The sequence below is a fragment of the Halichoerus grypus genome, chromosome 2, assembly GCF_964656455.1.
Source record: "Halichoerus grypus chromosome 2, mHalGry1.hap1.1, whole genome shotgun sequence".
Taxonomy (NCBI): Eukaryota; Metazoa; Chordata; class Mammalia; order Carnivora; family Phocidae; genus Halichoerus; species Halichoerus grypus.
Window position 1 is genome coordinate 80247813 of NC_135713.1, and position 16971 is coordinate 80264783.

The following is a 16971-nucleotide window of genomic DNA, read 5'->3' on the forward strand; positions in this document are numbered from 1 at the left end:
CTGCCTTTATTCACTCTTCTCCTTGCATCTTGCCAGCAGCCAGCTACCATAAGATTTCAAACAGGTCCCGCTTTTTCCTGTCTCAGTTTTGGTAAATGTTGTGTTTTCTAATGGGAGATGCCTTTCCTGACTCTGCCAAACTCCTACTTACCCTTTAGGTACTACTTTCCTCGACTACCTGATATGAAGTGTAAATTCACTCATCTCAACACCTAGTTTTTCTTGTTTGAAGCACTTAGCATTTTTAAATGATGTATTTACATTAATCTAATTGTAGTCTGTTTCTCCCACCAAAAACTCCAAAAAATTAAGAACCATGTTTTGTCCCCCCTGCCCCACTTCCACTATACATGGCATTTAGATCAATGCCTGATAGAGTGGCAATAAAAATCTGCTGAATAAATGAATAGAAACATTTTGGTGAGATACTTAGTAAAATCATGAAAACATATCGATGGAAGAGGCCTAAAGCATGCAGAGGGATTATAATAGAGATTTAAAAAATAAAAGTGAATAAAGGTTTGGAAAAAATAGTGATGTAGCCTAAGAAGGGCAAAGGAAGCTTTATTAAAGTTCTCTAAAGATATCAAAAGTATTATTGTAGATTGTGATGACATGTTTTCTTCCCACTAAGAACAGGAGAAACAAGTTAAAAATTAGGAAACAATGTCTTGCTGTCTATCTTTATAAATAAAGTTTCCTGGAACACAGCCATTCCATTTATATATTGTGTATGGCTTCTCTTCCTACAACTGCAGAGCTGAGGACAGACTGTGAGCTTGTAGAGCCAACAATACTTACTATGTGGTACCACATACAAAAAAAATTTGCCAACCCCTAGTTCTAGCCAATTTACCAGGAATTTCAATTAGGCATTAAAAAAAAAAAAGAAAAAAAAAACAAAACCCTTTTGGATCACCTGATCTTAAAAAACAGAAAAGGAGATAAGGAAACTTTCTGTTCAAAGTGTTCAGAAATAAAAGAGAATGGCATCTATGTGGGTCGATGGACAGGAGATCTGATGGAAAGGATAAAGGATTTTACTTACCTACTGAAAGATCTTTACTTACCTACTGAACTAACAACAGTTTTACTAAACTAAAATTAATAGATTTGAATCTGAGTAGCATCACAATATGAATTTTATACTTTTGCACTAAGAAAAACAAAAATGTACTGTTGGCTATAAATGGGAAAAATGGACCATTATCTTCAACTGGATGTCATATAACAGCCAAACTATAACATTTTTATTAGTGACTTAGGAAAAGCAAAAAATAGTAACTGAACTAAAGAATAATACAAAGAGGGGAGCCTGGGTGGCTCAGTGGGTTAAGTGACCGACTCTTGGTTTCAGCTCAGGTCCTGATCTCAGGGTTGTGGGATTGAGCCCTATGTTAGGCTACCCACCTAGTGCAGAGTCTGCTTGGGACTCTCTCTTCCTCTCAAATAAATAAATAAATCTTAAAAAAAAAAAAAAAAGAATGCCAAAAAATAGCAAAAAAAAAGGGGGGGGGGCTGCGGATAGCAGGGGTAGTGATAGAGAAAAAGAAATGGTTCTTCAACAAAGTATCAACATGCTGACAAAAAGGACATTATTAGAACACCTGGTCCCCTTGTGCAGATAAAAGTATTATGCTACAAAGTCCATAATAAACACTTTAATTTTACATACTGGCTATAGAAAAGCTACTGCTCTCTTAAAGACAAACTGTTCACCTGATTACTGTCTCTTGACAAAGGTAAAAAACCAAGACATACTAACAACAAAAAATTAGGAAGATAGTATTTTAGAAATAAATTTTTAAAACTGCCTACCTGTAGCCAAATTAAGAAGCTTAGCTAAGGGACCAATTTTGTATGTTTTGAGAAGGGTAAAAAAAAAGAATTTCAAACATGGATATAGTTTTTTTTTTTTTTTAAGATTTCATTTATTTATTTGACCGAGAGAGAAGAGAGAGAGCACAAGCAGGGGGAGCGCCAGGCAGAGGGAGAGGGAGAAGCAGGCTTCCCGCGCAGCAGGGAGCCCGATGCAAGGCTCGATCCTAGGACTCTGGGATCATGACCTGAGCCAAAGGCAGTCGCTTAACCAATTGAGCCACCCAGGTGCCCCAAACATGGATACAGTTTAAATCTCAATTAGAGTTTTAAATATTAGTGATCAAACATTATCTGGGGAAGCAAAGTAATTGCTCAGTATGTTGAAAGAATTGTAATGGTGGGGCGCCTGGGTGGCTCAGGTGGTTAAGCATCTGCCTTCGGCTTGGGTCATGATCCCAGGGTCCTGGGCTCCCTGCTGGGTGGGAGTCTGTTTCTCCCTCTGTCCCTCCTCCTCCCCACCCGGGCTCATGTGCACATGTGCGCTCTCTCTCTCTCTCTCTCGCAAAAATAAATGAATAAAATCTTAAAAAAAAAAGAATTGTAATGGTAACATTAGGTGTAGATTTAGCTTAAGTCAGTCACAGACTAAAACTTGCTGGATTAAAACTTGTCATGTGAAAGGTGGAAATAAGAGTGAATAACAATACCCTGCTTTAAAAGCAAAGGGAAATTCAGAATATGAGAGAAGCAACCACTGAAAGTGATGTATAGAGAACCCTATTAGTACAGGCTTGTATTTCCTGCATTTGGCTAAACTATAAGATAAATTATATTTCCCTAAAGGTGACCAATACATACTGGAAACAACACATATAACTATACTGACTCTAAAGTCATTGAAGTCTCTAAAGCCACCACTAATCCTGGCCTGGGTCCCCCAACTCAAAGAAGTTTCATTATGGAATAAAAACAGGGGAATCCTTTTAGCTGAATGTTTAGTTCTGATGCTAGCAAATGATGACAGAAATTTGCTTTTCTAAAACAACACCAGTAACAAAAGAACTACCCAGTAGGAATGGTGTGAAAGAAATAATAAAAGATCCTAAAGGAAAATTGAATTTGAGCTAAGAAATGTTAAAAAGTCATGCAACAAAGGACAGCTACTCCACAAAAGGAACAGTAATTACCCCTCAGCTCAATGAAAAAGAAAAAAAAAAAAAAAGATAAAATGCTTAAGATAAAAATCTTCTAACTTCAGTAGTATAAAAAGAGACCTCTCTTTAGAGGGCATCATCGAATAAATCCTGAACCTAGTTTTAATCCTGGATTCCTATTCTAGAATGTCTCTTCAAAGCATTAAAGTGATTGACAGCATATTCAAGAACTTTTTCTTTTACATAAAACCTAGATGCACTGAAACACAAGTGTAACAAAAAAGAATAATTTGCAATCTAAAATTTTTAAAGTATATAAAAATGATCCTTTATATTGGAGGGCCACAAACTCACTTGTTTTAAACAATATGTTTAAACAATACGTTCATTTTAGGAAGTTAGGATACAAGAGAGAAATAAAAAGATTCATAGTTCCCTAAACAGACTTTAAAGTTCAGGAATGTACCTCAGGTCTTTTGGAAGCCTTCCTCACTTAGGAGACCAAACCTTTCATAAGGTGAGCATGTGAAAATGAGTTCTGTTATCACATTGCTTAAATAATAGTCCTCCCCCCATTTATTTTAGAGGAAATTTTAAAATTAGAATAGATGATTGGGGAGAGGAGAAAGAGTGAGAAAATTATATATAAATTATTTATTTTTGCTTAATCCTTGCTCGTTTGCTATATCACCAGACTCAATGGGAAAGAAATAGTCGCAGCTTTTTATAATAAGGAAAATTATACAGCAACAGGTACACGGGCTAAATGTTTTAAATAGTGATATAATATAAATTAATCCAAGTGGCTTTATAACATAAGTATTCTGAGTCAATAAATTTCATTGTCTTTTGTTAAGTATTTTTGCAGGAAGAGACCTGAGGAGTCCTGCATCGGGCTCCCTGCACAAAAGATAATGCTTTCTATTCAACTTGAATGATTACAAATATTAAAGGGACTAAAAATAGTTCTTACCATGTAAGATTCCAAAACATCATACATAAAAAAGCTAATCTATTTCTTCAATGAAAAGAGAATAAACAGATTTAAACTTGTCTAGTTAATAAAAATAAATAAATTTGTCTGGTTAAGTGTTTACTTGCATAGGGTAGTTTACTTATAATTTTTAGTTATATTATTAAGGAAAACAATAGTATTATATATACATATATAATAATTTATTTGCAGGTACTATTTTCTAGAACATTCAAATTTATGAAATTATCAAAATAATATTTTGAATAATAAATTATGTGTATGGGGTGAAGGCTCATGTAACATTTAGAAGAATACAAATTACATGAGTTCAACTATGTAAAAATACTTAGAAATTACTGGAAAGAAAAAGATGAAAAGTGTTTATCTGTGTGAGAGCATTCATTATGAGTAATTTTTACCTTCTTTATACTGTTTGTTATGTGTATGCGTGTTCATACATATATCTACACGTATGTGTATCTATGTATATATACGTACACAAGTGAGTGTATATGGAAGTATTTTTAAAAAACTTCATATGAATGTATGTTAAAGATTAAACTGCCTAAAGGAAAATCACATAATAGGTCTATGAAAAACATAATACAGATCACTTACCATCACATGAAAGGGAAACATAACTTCCTAAGTCATCAGACATGTGTCGCATCACATTTTTACCCCTCTTAAGACCAAGGAAGATCCAATAATCTATTGCTGCTCCAAGAATTCCAGTCAATAAGTAAGCTAGCTCATGTTTGAAGACCTAACATTAAGATGGGAAAAATATTAGTAAAACATATTAAATTATCTATTTTTTTTATCAGTGTTTATTTTGAATACTTGTTGAGGCAAAGCTTAGTTATTTAAGAATACAGGGTATGCTCATACTAAAAGGTATTCCTGAGAACCCTAGCAAGTTAACTCCCTCTCTCCATTCTCTTGCTTCTTCTTCCTTCTCTTCTCTTTCCTCCCCCATCCATATCTGTATCTTTATATCCACATGAAAAGAGTTAATACAACAAAACCTCCAGGACTTAATATATGGATAGCTTATAATAAACTTTTAAAATAACATTATTCAATAGTGTCAAGTGCTTTAGTATGGCGATAATTTCATTAAACCAATGAGGAAGTATCTGGCTTCTGTGGATTTCTGTTAACAGGAATATAGGATTACAAAAAAAGATAGACTTAGCCATCCCTAGTATTTATATGTAAAATTAACCTTTACATTTACCCAAATGGCATATTCCAGAAAAAGACTTAAACACAATGAATAAAAACTTTAGCAGATAAGATTGTCCTTTTTGTTGTAAATGAAGAAACAGATTAGATCAAATTCTTATTAAATTATATCAAATGTCATTACCTAACTTAGAGATGTATAAAGATTAATTTTTAAAGAATGCTGTTCTCTATCACTTCTATAATAAACATTATTAAATTCCTATAGAAAATATAGCAAGCATACAAATTTTTAATTACAGTAAGTGTGCTTTACCCTAATGTGGAAAATATCTTTCTAATCCGTAAACTATGAAGGTGAAGAGGTACAAAGTATTTTTTAAACACCTCTGATAAAGACATTAAAACTAGTTGACGTTTTCCACAAAGACATTAAAACTAGTTGAAATTCCTTTATTTGTGGCTGTGTTTTAGGCCTGTTGGATATGTGAAAAAAAATCACCAGATTAATAATTGGGTAGAAAACATGTGAAAAGGTTTTAATAAGTAAATATTACAGTATCCAAATAGATTCTGAGTGCCATGTTCTGCAATCATACTATGCCTAATATGGGATTAGGGACAGAGAAATCTCTAACCATCAGTGACGACTGGATTTATTTCTCCTGCCTTTAGCAGACAAGGTTCTTATGGTATACAATATTTCATGAGGGCATCATCATTCCTTACTATAAGAAGCTCTTAGTTAAGTGATTTCAAAACTGAAGTTCTAGTTCTTTTTTTTTTAAGATTGTATTTATTTATTTGACAGAGAGAGACACAGCGAGAGAGGGAACACAAGCAGGGGGAGTGGGAGAGGGAGAAGCAGGCTTCCCGCAGAGCAGGGAGCCCGATGCGGGGCTCGATCCCAGGACGCTGGGACCATGACCTGAGCCAAAGGCAGATGCTTAATGACTGAACCACCCAGGCACCCCTGAAGTTCTAGTTCTGTTTTGTTGTCCAAACAAGGGCAAATGGTGAAGGAGCACATACATCAGGCCTGCTGGAATAGTTTTTACCGAGGAAAAACCCAGAGTCTGGATGCTTAGGTAGGTGTACAAGTTCCCTGTTGCTCTATCACACTGTGGCAATAGACTGCATTAAGGCTGGGCTGGACATTAGAATTTGAGAGAGAGACTATGAAGAATGGGGCTGAGGGGATTTTAAGTTGAATGATTAGGGAAACACAGCCTTTCCTCTAATATCATCAGGGGCTACGATATAGAACCTTGACCACAGCCTGATCCTGCCAGGTCAGGATTCGTCAATGGGCATCAGCGGCACCCTGACTCCCACCCTGACTAGAGAGCTGGGTTTAAGTCTTCCAGTTGCAGCTTTATGACTTGGTAAGCAGCAGCAGGACTGGCTCTATCAGCTGGCTGGGAAAGTATCAACTCCTCCCCTAGTACTCTGGTAGGGTCCCAAGCCATCAACTGACCAGAACTCACTCCCTTAAGCACTGAGTCTTAGCTAGTCTTCAAAGCAGTTTGCAGGAAGCCAAGTTCTTACTTTGTAAAGTTCTTACTTTGTAAAGGAGACAGTCACTCCGAGCAAGTTTTATTTCTTATGGTTCAACTTATCAAGAGAACATAAAACAGGAGAGTGAAAAGCTACATTTAAACTAAAAATTGATCCTATCAAGATCCATACCACAGAATGCTCCTTGCAACAACATGTATATCTGAATATCAGCGATGACACTACTCAGGAAGGATGCAAGAGACTGGTAAATTTTGATTTCTTGAAATGTTCCCCAACCCAAGAATAGAGTAAATCAGGATCACTTCAGATCCCTGGTCCCAAGGCTCTGGATAGGGAAAAAAGGAGCTTAGCTCACAGAGCTAAGCCTCATATAAACCACAATCCAACACTTCATCAATTAAAAAAAATCTCAGAAAATCAACCAGCTGGGACCTTTCTCTTTCCTTACACAAATACATGTATACACATCTGATACCACAAATTAATATCAATATTGCCTATTATTCAATTTACCTTGATATTACTGCTATTAAACAGAGATGGGTAGCCCTTATAGTACTCGCAAGGAATGACTACAGCTTCTTTACCATGATAAGAAAGATACTGTCAAAATTATTCTTATCTGTGTGACATTACCTAAACTTCCATACTACCATATATTCATAATGGTAAATTTTTATATAAAAAGACACTTTCAGATTAGGTTCTTGGATCCTTTTATAATATATTTTTATCTATGCCACTCACTATAACCACAGGGCCAAGACACTGCGCTATGGATTGTACTCGCTGCAACTTTAACAGTGTATAAATAATGCTACCATTTCTAGCATAGTGGAGATTTAGAAGCGGATTAGTGAGGAAATGGCAAATAAACCATCAAGGGAGAAAAGCTTTCCTGAAATATTTAAAAGTATGCTAAAGCTGAAAGAACAGAAAACTCAGAATTAACAAAGAAATGAAAGACATGATGCGCACATGACACATTTACGTTAGAACACCTTTCTAATGTATTAAAGTCTATTATCAGACATTCTGTCAATACAGTTCTCTATTAATCTGTCAGTACAAGTAACCTCCATTTAATAAATTTGGTGAGCTTCCAAAAATTGACTAGTATATAATGCAGAACTATGATCTGGGCCTTCTGACTCCCAGGTTAGGGCTTTAAGCAATATCCCTAGCAACAGATGACACAAAGTTCTGCTAGTACCTCTGTAAGAAAGATGCAAACATAATACACATAAGGTGCCTCTTCCTGTTTAAAACACTGGCATTTGAAAAAAGAGCAAGTATGCTCCAGTGGAGACTTGGCCTCTAATCAAGGCTTTACCCTAACAAGCTGTGACACCTTAAATAAGTTACTTAAACTCTTTAGCCTCAATTTCCCTATCTTTAAATACAAAGTAGCTTCCATTTCTACCTACACTTGTAGGGTTATCATTAAATAGCACTTAAAGACATCACAAAGAAAAGTAGGACTAACCATCAAGCTTAGTAAAATTTGTACCTCCTTCATAACCTTGACACAGCTCACCTCTGCTCTTTGCCAAGGAAAGCCCAAAGCTTTCTCAGATTAATGACAATGAAATTCACTGCCTTTGTGTCACTCTGCAACACTTGCTGATTGACATTATGACAAAACAATATTAGCATAAACTGAGGACTTCTGTTTAGCTAATGACTTAAATTGAATGCTTCAACTCAGCAAATCAAGAAACAAATGCTTTACAGTACAGAAAATGATGTCTGTGAACATGCATGGAATTCTTGAAATTGGAAACTGCCAAAAAGATTTAATTAGGTACAAGAATGAATTCTAGCAGATAAGGTAACACATATACACACACACAAAAAACAGTTTTTATGAATTTAAACAATTCAATGTTAAATAAAGTATTGATTTGCTAAATTTAAAGCTAGTTCTAATATTACAACTGATGCTACAATTTATTGCAGACTGCTTTACAAAATATGTTTAACTTATTTAAAATCTGAACAAAAACCTTCAAGTTAATCATGGATAAGTCTGTTATTATTTACATCAGTATTTCCTGAATAAATTCTTATCTTTGATAGTCCTTTGGTGATTTAGTAAAATTGTGAAAATGTCAGTTTTATTACTGTTTTCAGTTACAAATGAGCAATTTTATTATATAATCAAATGGATAAAAAAGAAACGCTCCATAATGAGAAAATATTTTCTATCCCCAATGATTCTATGGTCTAAAAAGTACACAAAAAGACATATTAATTAATAAGAATGTTATCAGTTTTATCTTAGAAGTATTATAAAAGTATGAAACTCAATTGGCAATGAAGCATAGATAGTTCTATTTATGTTGAGTAATTTCAATTTACATGTGTGTATAATCTTATTTCTTTTTAAATAAGACATGTACAAAATAATCGCTACTCACTTGGTTACTGCCACATAATACAATTACTTGGTCACAAAAACTAGCTATACCCAGAAATAATTCTCCCTTTTTAATGCCAAATTAAAGAAAAATTGAAAGAATTTTCTTTTTATAAGCTTCAGGCAACCCTCTAAACCGAATTTTTAAAAACCAGTAATGGCTTCTGTTTCTGATAATGGAGGCATAACTATTTCAAATAAATGACCTTATAAAAGAAAACTGAAAATGTTGAATACAATTTATAAAACATCTTCTGGAAAGATAACTTGTTAACCTAACTTCTGGAAAGTTATAAAGAATTGCTAAGCCAAGATCTAGGAGAAGGTAAGGAGCCAAATGAGTCACTCAAAACTAGCTGACTTTGCCCTAAGGACACTTGCTGACCCCAAAGAAAGAGCTGAGACTGAAGTGTGGTTTTTTGGAGCCTAGAGGAAAAGGAGTATAAAAGTCATAGTCCAAGGCCTAATACACAATAGAAAAAAACATGTATTTGTAGCTCTGTACTTCACCTGGGACTACCAGGGACCCTCAAACCTAGCAACAGAAATTCTCTCTGGAGAAAGATATTTGGTGCATTTGCCATGTTACCGTTTGTACAAATAATTTTTCAAATGCAATTTATGGCATACAGTAAATGATAACTAGCTTGTAAGAGAATATAAAAAACACAAGGAAATAGCAGAAACAACAGTTAGAAACAGATTCACAAAGACTTCAAATATGAAACAGTCATACATAAACTATAAATTAACTATTACTGCCACATTAAAAGACAAAAGAAAACCTTGAAAATTTTGTAGGGAACTAGAAACCATAAAAACATGTATAGTAATTAGGAAGCAAAAAAGTCGAAAACTGCCAAAAATGTAATAGTCATGTTTAACAACATATTAGACACAGCTGAAAAGAGACTAGTGAACTAAAAATTAAATGAAAAGACACTACCCAGAATGCTCCACGTATAGAAGAAAATCTGAAAATCTAGATGAGAATGAAAAAGCAAAGGAAGAAGGAGAAGGTGTAGCACAAGTTTAATTGGAACTAAAAAAAGTCAAGCAGAGAAAACAGATCAGAGGAAATATGAGAAGATAAACTATGTAGGAATTTTCCTTGAGAAAGAATACTTTATGGCCATCTGACACCAGAATTCTCCACCCAAACCACTATGCATCACTATATACAAAGTACAGATGATTTAAAAAAGGGGGGGGGGATAAACTCATGAAGTAAATTCCGAAGAGTTTGACTAAAGCAATTTTTAACTTGACATAAAAGATGATAGAGAGTAGGGCGCCTGGGTGACTTGGTTGAGCATCCGACTCTTGATTTTGGCTCAGGTCATGATCTCAGGGTCCTGGGATCACGCAGGGTGGTGGGAATCCCTGCTCAGCGGGGAGTCTGTTTCTCTCCCTCTCTCTTTCCCTCTGCTCCTCCCCGTACTTGTGCTAGCTCAATCTCTCAAATCTTTTTTTTTTTTTTAAAGATTTTATTTATTTATTTGACAGAGAGAGACACAGCAAGAGAGGGACACAAGCAGGGGGAGTGGGAGAGGGAGAAGCAAGCTTCCCGCGGAACAGGGAGCCCGATGCGGCGCTTGATCCCAGGACCCTGGGATCATGACCTGAGCCGAAGGCAGAGGCTTAACGACTGAGCCACCCAGGCGCCCTCAAATAAATAAATCTTTTAAAAATAAATGATACAGAGCAATGTAAAACATAGAAAACACATTGTGTAACCATACATGGAGTCAAAAAGGAAAGTTCAGTTAATTTCAGGAGGCAGAAATCATTATAGGGCTCATTTTTAAACCAATTTACTATTAAAATTTTTTAAAAAGCACAGGCAAACAAAATCTACTAATCATAACAAAAATTCACCCACTTAGAAGTTTTAAAACATCTTAAAGTATTCCTTGAATCAAAGGAGAATTCATAAATGACAATAAAAAACACTGAAAAACACATTAACAGCACAATAGATGTAGGTATCAAAACCTGTACATAAATCTCAATTTGTATTCAAAGGCAATTTATTTTGAGTATATTTATTAGAAATAAAGACTAAAATGAAAAACAGATCCAAATAATCAAGACATAAAAGTAAAAGGAAAGAATTAAAATATTATGAGCAGAAATCAATGCTATAACACAAAAAAGCAGAAAATAAAGTCCCAAAGGTGATTATTTTGAAGAGGAGAAAGGTGACTAATAGTAATTATAAACGCAAAACATGGCACAGTATATTGCTATGCACTTCACATATTTCAGTGCATTTAATCTTCCCAACTACCTTCAGGTAGGTAATACACTAAAATCACTGTACATTAAATTTCTAATGACAAGCAAGATATACTTATGAAGAAATAACTGCTAACAACCACAAAGGCAGTTTTAAAAACAAGTTGAACTTTTTATTTGTATACAAAAAAAATTGTATGAACTCAAATTTTAAAATCATAGGTTCCTAATGAATTGAAATATACAAAAGTAAAAACTCTAGAATGGTAAGTGAATACAGATTTCTTAGGACTAATGATCAAATAACTGTCCCTAGCTACTATATCCAAATGTGTGATGATGAAGAAGCCAGCCTCTAAGGATCTTTTACAATAAAACTAAGTAAACTAAATAGAAAACAATGACACATTTGGGTAGATTTTAGTTTTATTCAAATTGTTCAAAGAATAAAGACAAAAGAGGCGTAACTCAAAGATGTACTTCTTCATAGGCCATTATTCGTTTGTAAATCAATTCTACTTACATCATTAGACTTGCATTTTTCCTTGTGAGAATATATAGTCCACTCCAAAAGCATATTTACTGGTTTGGTCAAAAGCCCAGAGGCCTCATTTCCTGACCAAAAGATTTCAAGAAGAATTGCCTTTCCTGTTATTTTCAGACTCTGAGAATCTGACCAGTCATACAACCTAATGAAAATATGAATCAAAGTATATCTTTATGCCAATTTGATCACTATAGTTATTAGGCATAATATCTCTTGCCAAAATACAAAAAGATCTACTGGTTTCTAAATACAGAAAGGGCACAAAATATGAAGATTATAACACACAGTTATAATAAAGAACAAAATATAAAAAGAGTCCACAATTCAATATAATGACCAACAAATACACGCACAGAGTAATCTAACTGCATGTTTTAGAGCATACACAAAACTTATCATGAATATTATAGAGTCAATGTTAAAAAAACCCTAGTGGAACTTTTATTTAAGTATTAAATTACTTAAGAATTGAAAAAAAACATAAACCCTGAAAAATAAAACAAAATCTTACCTATCCAAATGTCTAAGTTAGTGAAAAACAAAAATGTGAACTAAAGACACATAAAGAACATAAAAAACTTTATTGCCACTGAAGAACTATGTCTGCAACTATGTTTTAAAAATAAATCTAAACTAGGGGCACCTGAGTGGCTCAGTCGGTTGAGCATCTGCCTTCAGCTCAGGTCATGATCCCAGGGTCCTGGGATCCAGGCCCATGTCAGGCTCCCTGCTCAGCGGGGAGCCTGCTTCTCCCTCTCTCTCTGATGCTCCTCCTGCTTGTGCTCTCTTGCTCTCTCTGTCAAATAAATAAAATCTTAAAAAAAAAAACCATAAATCTAAACTAGAAAACAAGGTGACTCTTTGGATGTACATAAATTAGAAAAATGGTACATAAAACAATATAAATACAGAAAAACTTTTCTTTGTGATTAAACTTACTTTTGGCTCAGATGTCGCACTTCACTTTCCACTAAATTAAAGAAAAATTTGAGCAGGGTCAGGTGGAGCACTTTTGTGCCAATAATATTTTTTGAAATTTGATGGCAAAAATTTTCATTGTAAAGGCAAGACCTGAAAAACATGAACCCAGTCAAACAATTCAATGAATATTCTGCAGACAAAGTCTTTCAGAGTTTTATTAGAATTCTAATGAAATTCCCTTCAACAAAATATAAAGCTAATCAACAAAATTTTATCAATATATTTTCTTCCTTTAAAAAGAAAACCATGTCAAAGATCTCATGACATTGAATATTTAGTAATACAGATCTAATTTCTCTATTTTTCAATGATTGTAATGTTTAATAGCCTAATGGTACTCTCTTTGTATTCTTTATTTCACTGACAAAGAACAAAAAATTATATATTACATTATGCTTTCAATTCAGGTGAACAGCTATACTCTCAATTTATAAATACTCTCTACAGTCCTCTTCTTACTCAAGATTTTGTGTTATTATTTTTTAGTAAAATGAAGGTCATTTAGGGCTTTTTTTTTTTTTTTTTTTTTTGAGAGAGAGAGCAAGCATGGTGGGGTGGGGGCAGAGGGAGAGGGAGATAGAATCCCAAGCAGGCTCCAAACCCAGCACGGACACCAATGTGGGGTTCAATCTCATGATGGAGATCGTGACCTGAGTCTAAATCAAGAGTTGGATGCTTAACCAAATGAGCCACCCAGGCACCCCCACTTGGGCTATTTTCTAAGAGTTTAAAAAATTTAATATCTATTTCTTTCTTTCCATCTACTCTAGCAGTCCTGTCCAATAGAATTTTCGGTGATGATGGATATGTTCTATTGAACACATGAAATGTGAATTGTGCAACTGAGGATTTGAATTTGTAATTTTTTAATCTTAAATTTAAACATTGTCAAATGTGGGTACTGGCTACTGGATTGGACAGCAAAATTGTATATTATTTTTTTAAAGAGAACATACAATTACACAGAAGTCTAGGACTAAGAAATTCTAGGTAACAATACGTTTTATAATAATCTTCCAACTTTATTATCATTTATATAAACAATGTACTTGTAACTTTCTACCTCTGTCTCCACCTTTCCCATCTTCTTTTTGAGTGCCACATTGTCAGGTTAGGAGGGTCCTTAATGATTATTAAATTTAACAATATTTAATATTTGAATCTCTTCTAGAGGACATTCTATGTCTATATAGGTAGTCTCTTTGAGAACAGCCAGAGATGGATATCATAATATCTTTCATTTAAAAAGAACATATATATGTATATATCACGGGGCGCCTGGGTGGCTCATTTGGTTAAGCGTCTGCCTTCAGCTTGGGTCATGATCTCAGGACCCTGGGATTGATCACATGTGGAGCTTGCCACTCAGCAGGGAGTCTGCTTCTCCATCTCCCTCTGCCCCCTCCACTCGTGCTCCCTTTCTCTCCCAAATAAATAAAATCTTTAAAAAAACCCCATAATTATGGAGTATTTCAAATATGTTTAAAAGTAGACTAATATTATCCAGCTCATCTATATACTTACCACTCCCCTAGACACCTCTCTTGACTCCCAGTGAACCAAATTATTTTGAAATGAAATCTGGTATTTCTATTTATTAAAAAGTCTACTTTTAATTCCACCTCCTGTTGCGTCAATTCATCCAAATATATATTAAGCATTTATTATGTTCCAGGTATTGTATTAAGCACTGAGAACAGAGATGCTTAAAACTGAGCATCCACATGAAGAGATGGAAAAACATTTATCATGCAAATGGAAGTGAAAAGAAAACTGAGTGGTAATACTTCTATCAGACAAAATAGACTTTAAAACAAAGACTATAACAAGAGACAAAGGACATTACATAACCATAAAGGACATAATCCAAGAAAAAGATTTAACAATTACAAGTATTTACACACCCAACATGGGAGCCTCCAAATACATAAACCAACTATTAAACAGACATAAAGCAAGAAATTGAGAGTAATACAATAAGAATAGGGGACTTTAATACCCCACTTATATCAATGGATAGATCAGACAGAATATCAACAAGGAAACAGTGTCATTGAATGACACACTGGACCCGATGGATCTAACAGATATATTCAGAACATTCCATCCAAAAACAGTGAAATACACCTCTTCTCAAAGGTACATAGACATTCTGCAGAACAGATCACACATTAGACTACAAAACAAGTCTCAACAAACTGAGAAAGACTTAAATCATATCATGCATCTTTTCCAACTACACAGTATGAATCTAGAAATCAACCACAAAAAGAAATCTGGAACAACAAAAATACGTGGAGGTTAAATAACATGCTACTAAACAATGAATGGGTCAACCAAAAAATAGAAGAGGAAATAAAAAAATACATGGAGACAAATGAAAATGAAAATACAATGGTCCAAAATCTTTGGGATACAGCAAAAGCTGTTCTAAGAGGGAAGATTATAGCAATACAGGCCTATCTCAAGAAGAAAGAAAGATCTCAAATTAACAGCTTACACCTAAGGAGTTAGAAAAAGAACAACAAAGCCTAAAGCTAGCAGAAGGAAGGAAATAATAAAGATTAGAGCAGCAGTAAATGAAACAGAGACTAAAAAATCAATAGAACAGATCAATGAAATCAGGATCTGGTTCTTTAAAAAGATGAACAAAATTGAAAAACCTTTATCTAGATTCATTAAAGAGAGAGAGAGGACTCAATTTCAGAAATGAAGGAGGAGAGAAACAATTTATACCATAGAAATATAAAGGATTATAAAAGAATATGAAAAATTATATGCCGACAAATTGGACAACCTTTAAAGAAATGGATAAATTCCTAAAACATATAACTTCGTAAAACTGAATCAGGGAGAAATAGAAAATCTGAATACAATGATTACTAGCAATGAAATTGAATCAGTATTCAAAAATCTCCCAACAAACAAGTCCAGGACCAGATGACTTCCCAGGTGAATTCTACCAAACATTTAAAGATGATTTAAAACTTACTCTTCTCAAACTGTTCCAAAAAATAGAAGAGGAAGGAAAGCTTCCAAATTCATTCTGAGGCCATTACCTTGATACCAAAACTAGATTAAGACATCACACAAAAATAGAGCACCTGGGTGGCTCAGTCGGTTAAACGTCTGCATTCAGCTCAGGTCATGATCTCAGGGCCCTGGGATTGAGCCCCGCATCTGGCTCCCTACTCAGCAGGGAGTTTGCTTCTCCTTCTCCCTCTGCCTCCTCCCCCTTGCTCATGCTCTGTCTCTCAAATTAATAAAATCTTAAAAAAAAAAAATACATTACACACAAAAAAGAAAACTACAGGCCAATAAGTGATGAACACAGATGCAAAAATTCTCAACAAAATATTAGCAAGCTAAATCCAACAGTATATTAAAAAAACAATTCACCACCATCAAGTGGGATTTACCCCCAGGGATGCAAGAGTGGGTCAATATTCACAAATCAATCAACATGACACATCACATCAACAGGAGAAAGGATAAAAACCATATGATCATTTCAATAGATACAGAAAAAGCATTTCACAAATTACAATATCCATTCATGAAAAAAAAAAAACCTCAACAAAGTAGGTTTAGAGGGAACATACCATAATAAAGGCCATTTATGAAAAATCCACAGCTAACATCATCCTTAAGGGTGAAAAACTGAGAGCTTTATCTCTATGATCAAGAACAAGACAAGGATGTCCACTCTCACCACTTTTATTCAACATAGTACTGGAAGTCCTAGTTATAGCAATCAGACAAGAAAAAGAACTAAAAGGCATTTAAATTGGTAAGGAAGAAGTAAAACTTCCACTATTTAGAGATGACATGATACTATATATAGAAAACCCTAAAAGATTCTACCAAAAAACTACTAGAAGTGATAAATTCAGTCAAGTTGCAGGATACAAATTCAATATACAAAGATCTGTTGTATTTCTGTACCTTAATAATGAGTTAGCAGAAAGAAAAATTAAGAAAACAAATAAATTAAGAAAAAGAATAAAATGCATACGAATAAACTGAACCAAGGAAATGAAAGACCTGTACTTAGAAAACTGTAAGACATTAATGAAAGATACTGAAGAAGATACAAAGAAATGGAAAGATATTCCATGCTCATGCA

General features: G+C 34.3%; 1 protein-coding gene across 1 annotated transcript in view; it reads right to left on the reverse strand.

Moving 5' to 3' along the window:
* SLF1 (SMC5/6 complex localization factor 1) overlaps positions 1-16971 on the reverse strand; it is a 74531-nt gene that overhangs the window by 20266 nt on the left and 37294 nt on the right. The window contains exons 13-15 of the mRNA XM_078067066.1: positions 12804-12935; positions 11841-12006; positions 4570-4717 (exon numbers count right to left, since the gene is read on the reverse strand). Coding sequence (XP_077923192.1) covers positions 4570-4717; positions 11841-12006; positions 12804-12935 — 446 coding nt within the window. The remainder of the gene's footprint in view (positions 1-4569; positions 4718-11840; positions 12007-12803; positions 12936-16971) is intronic.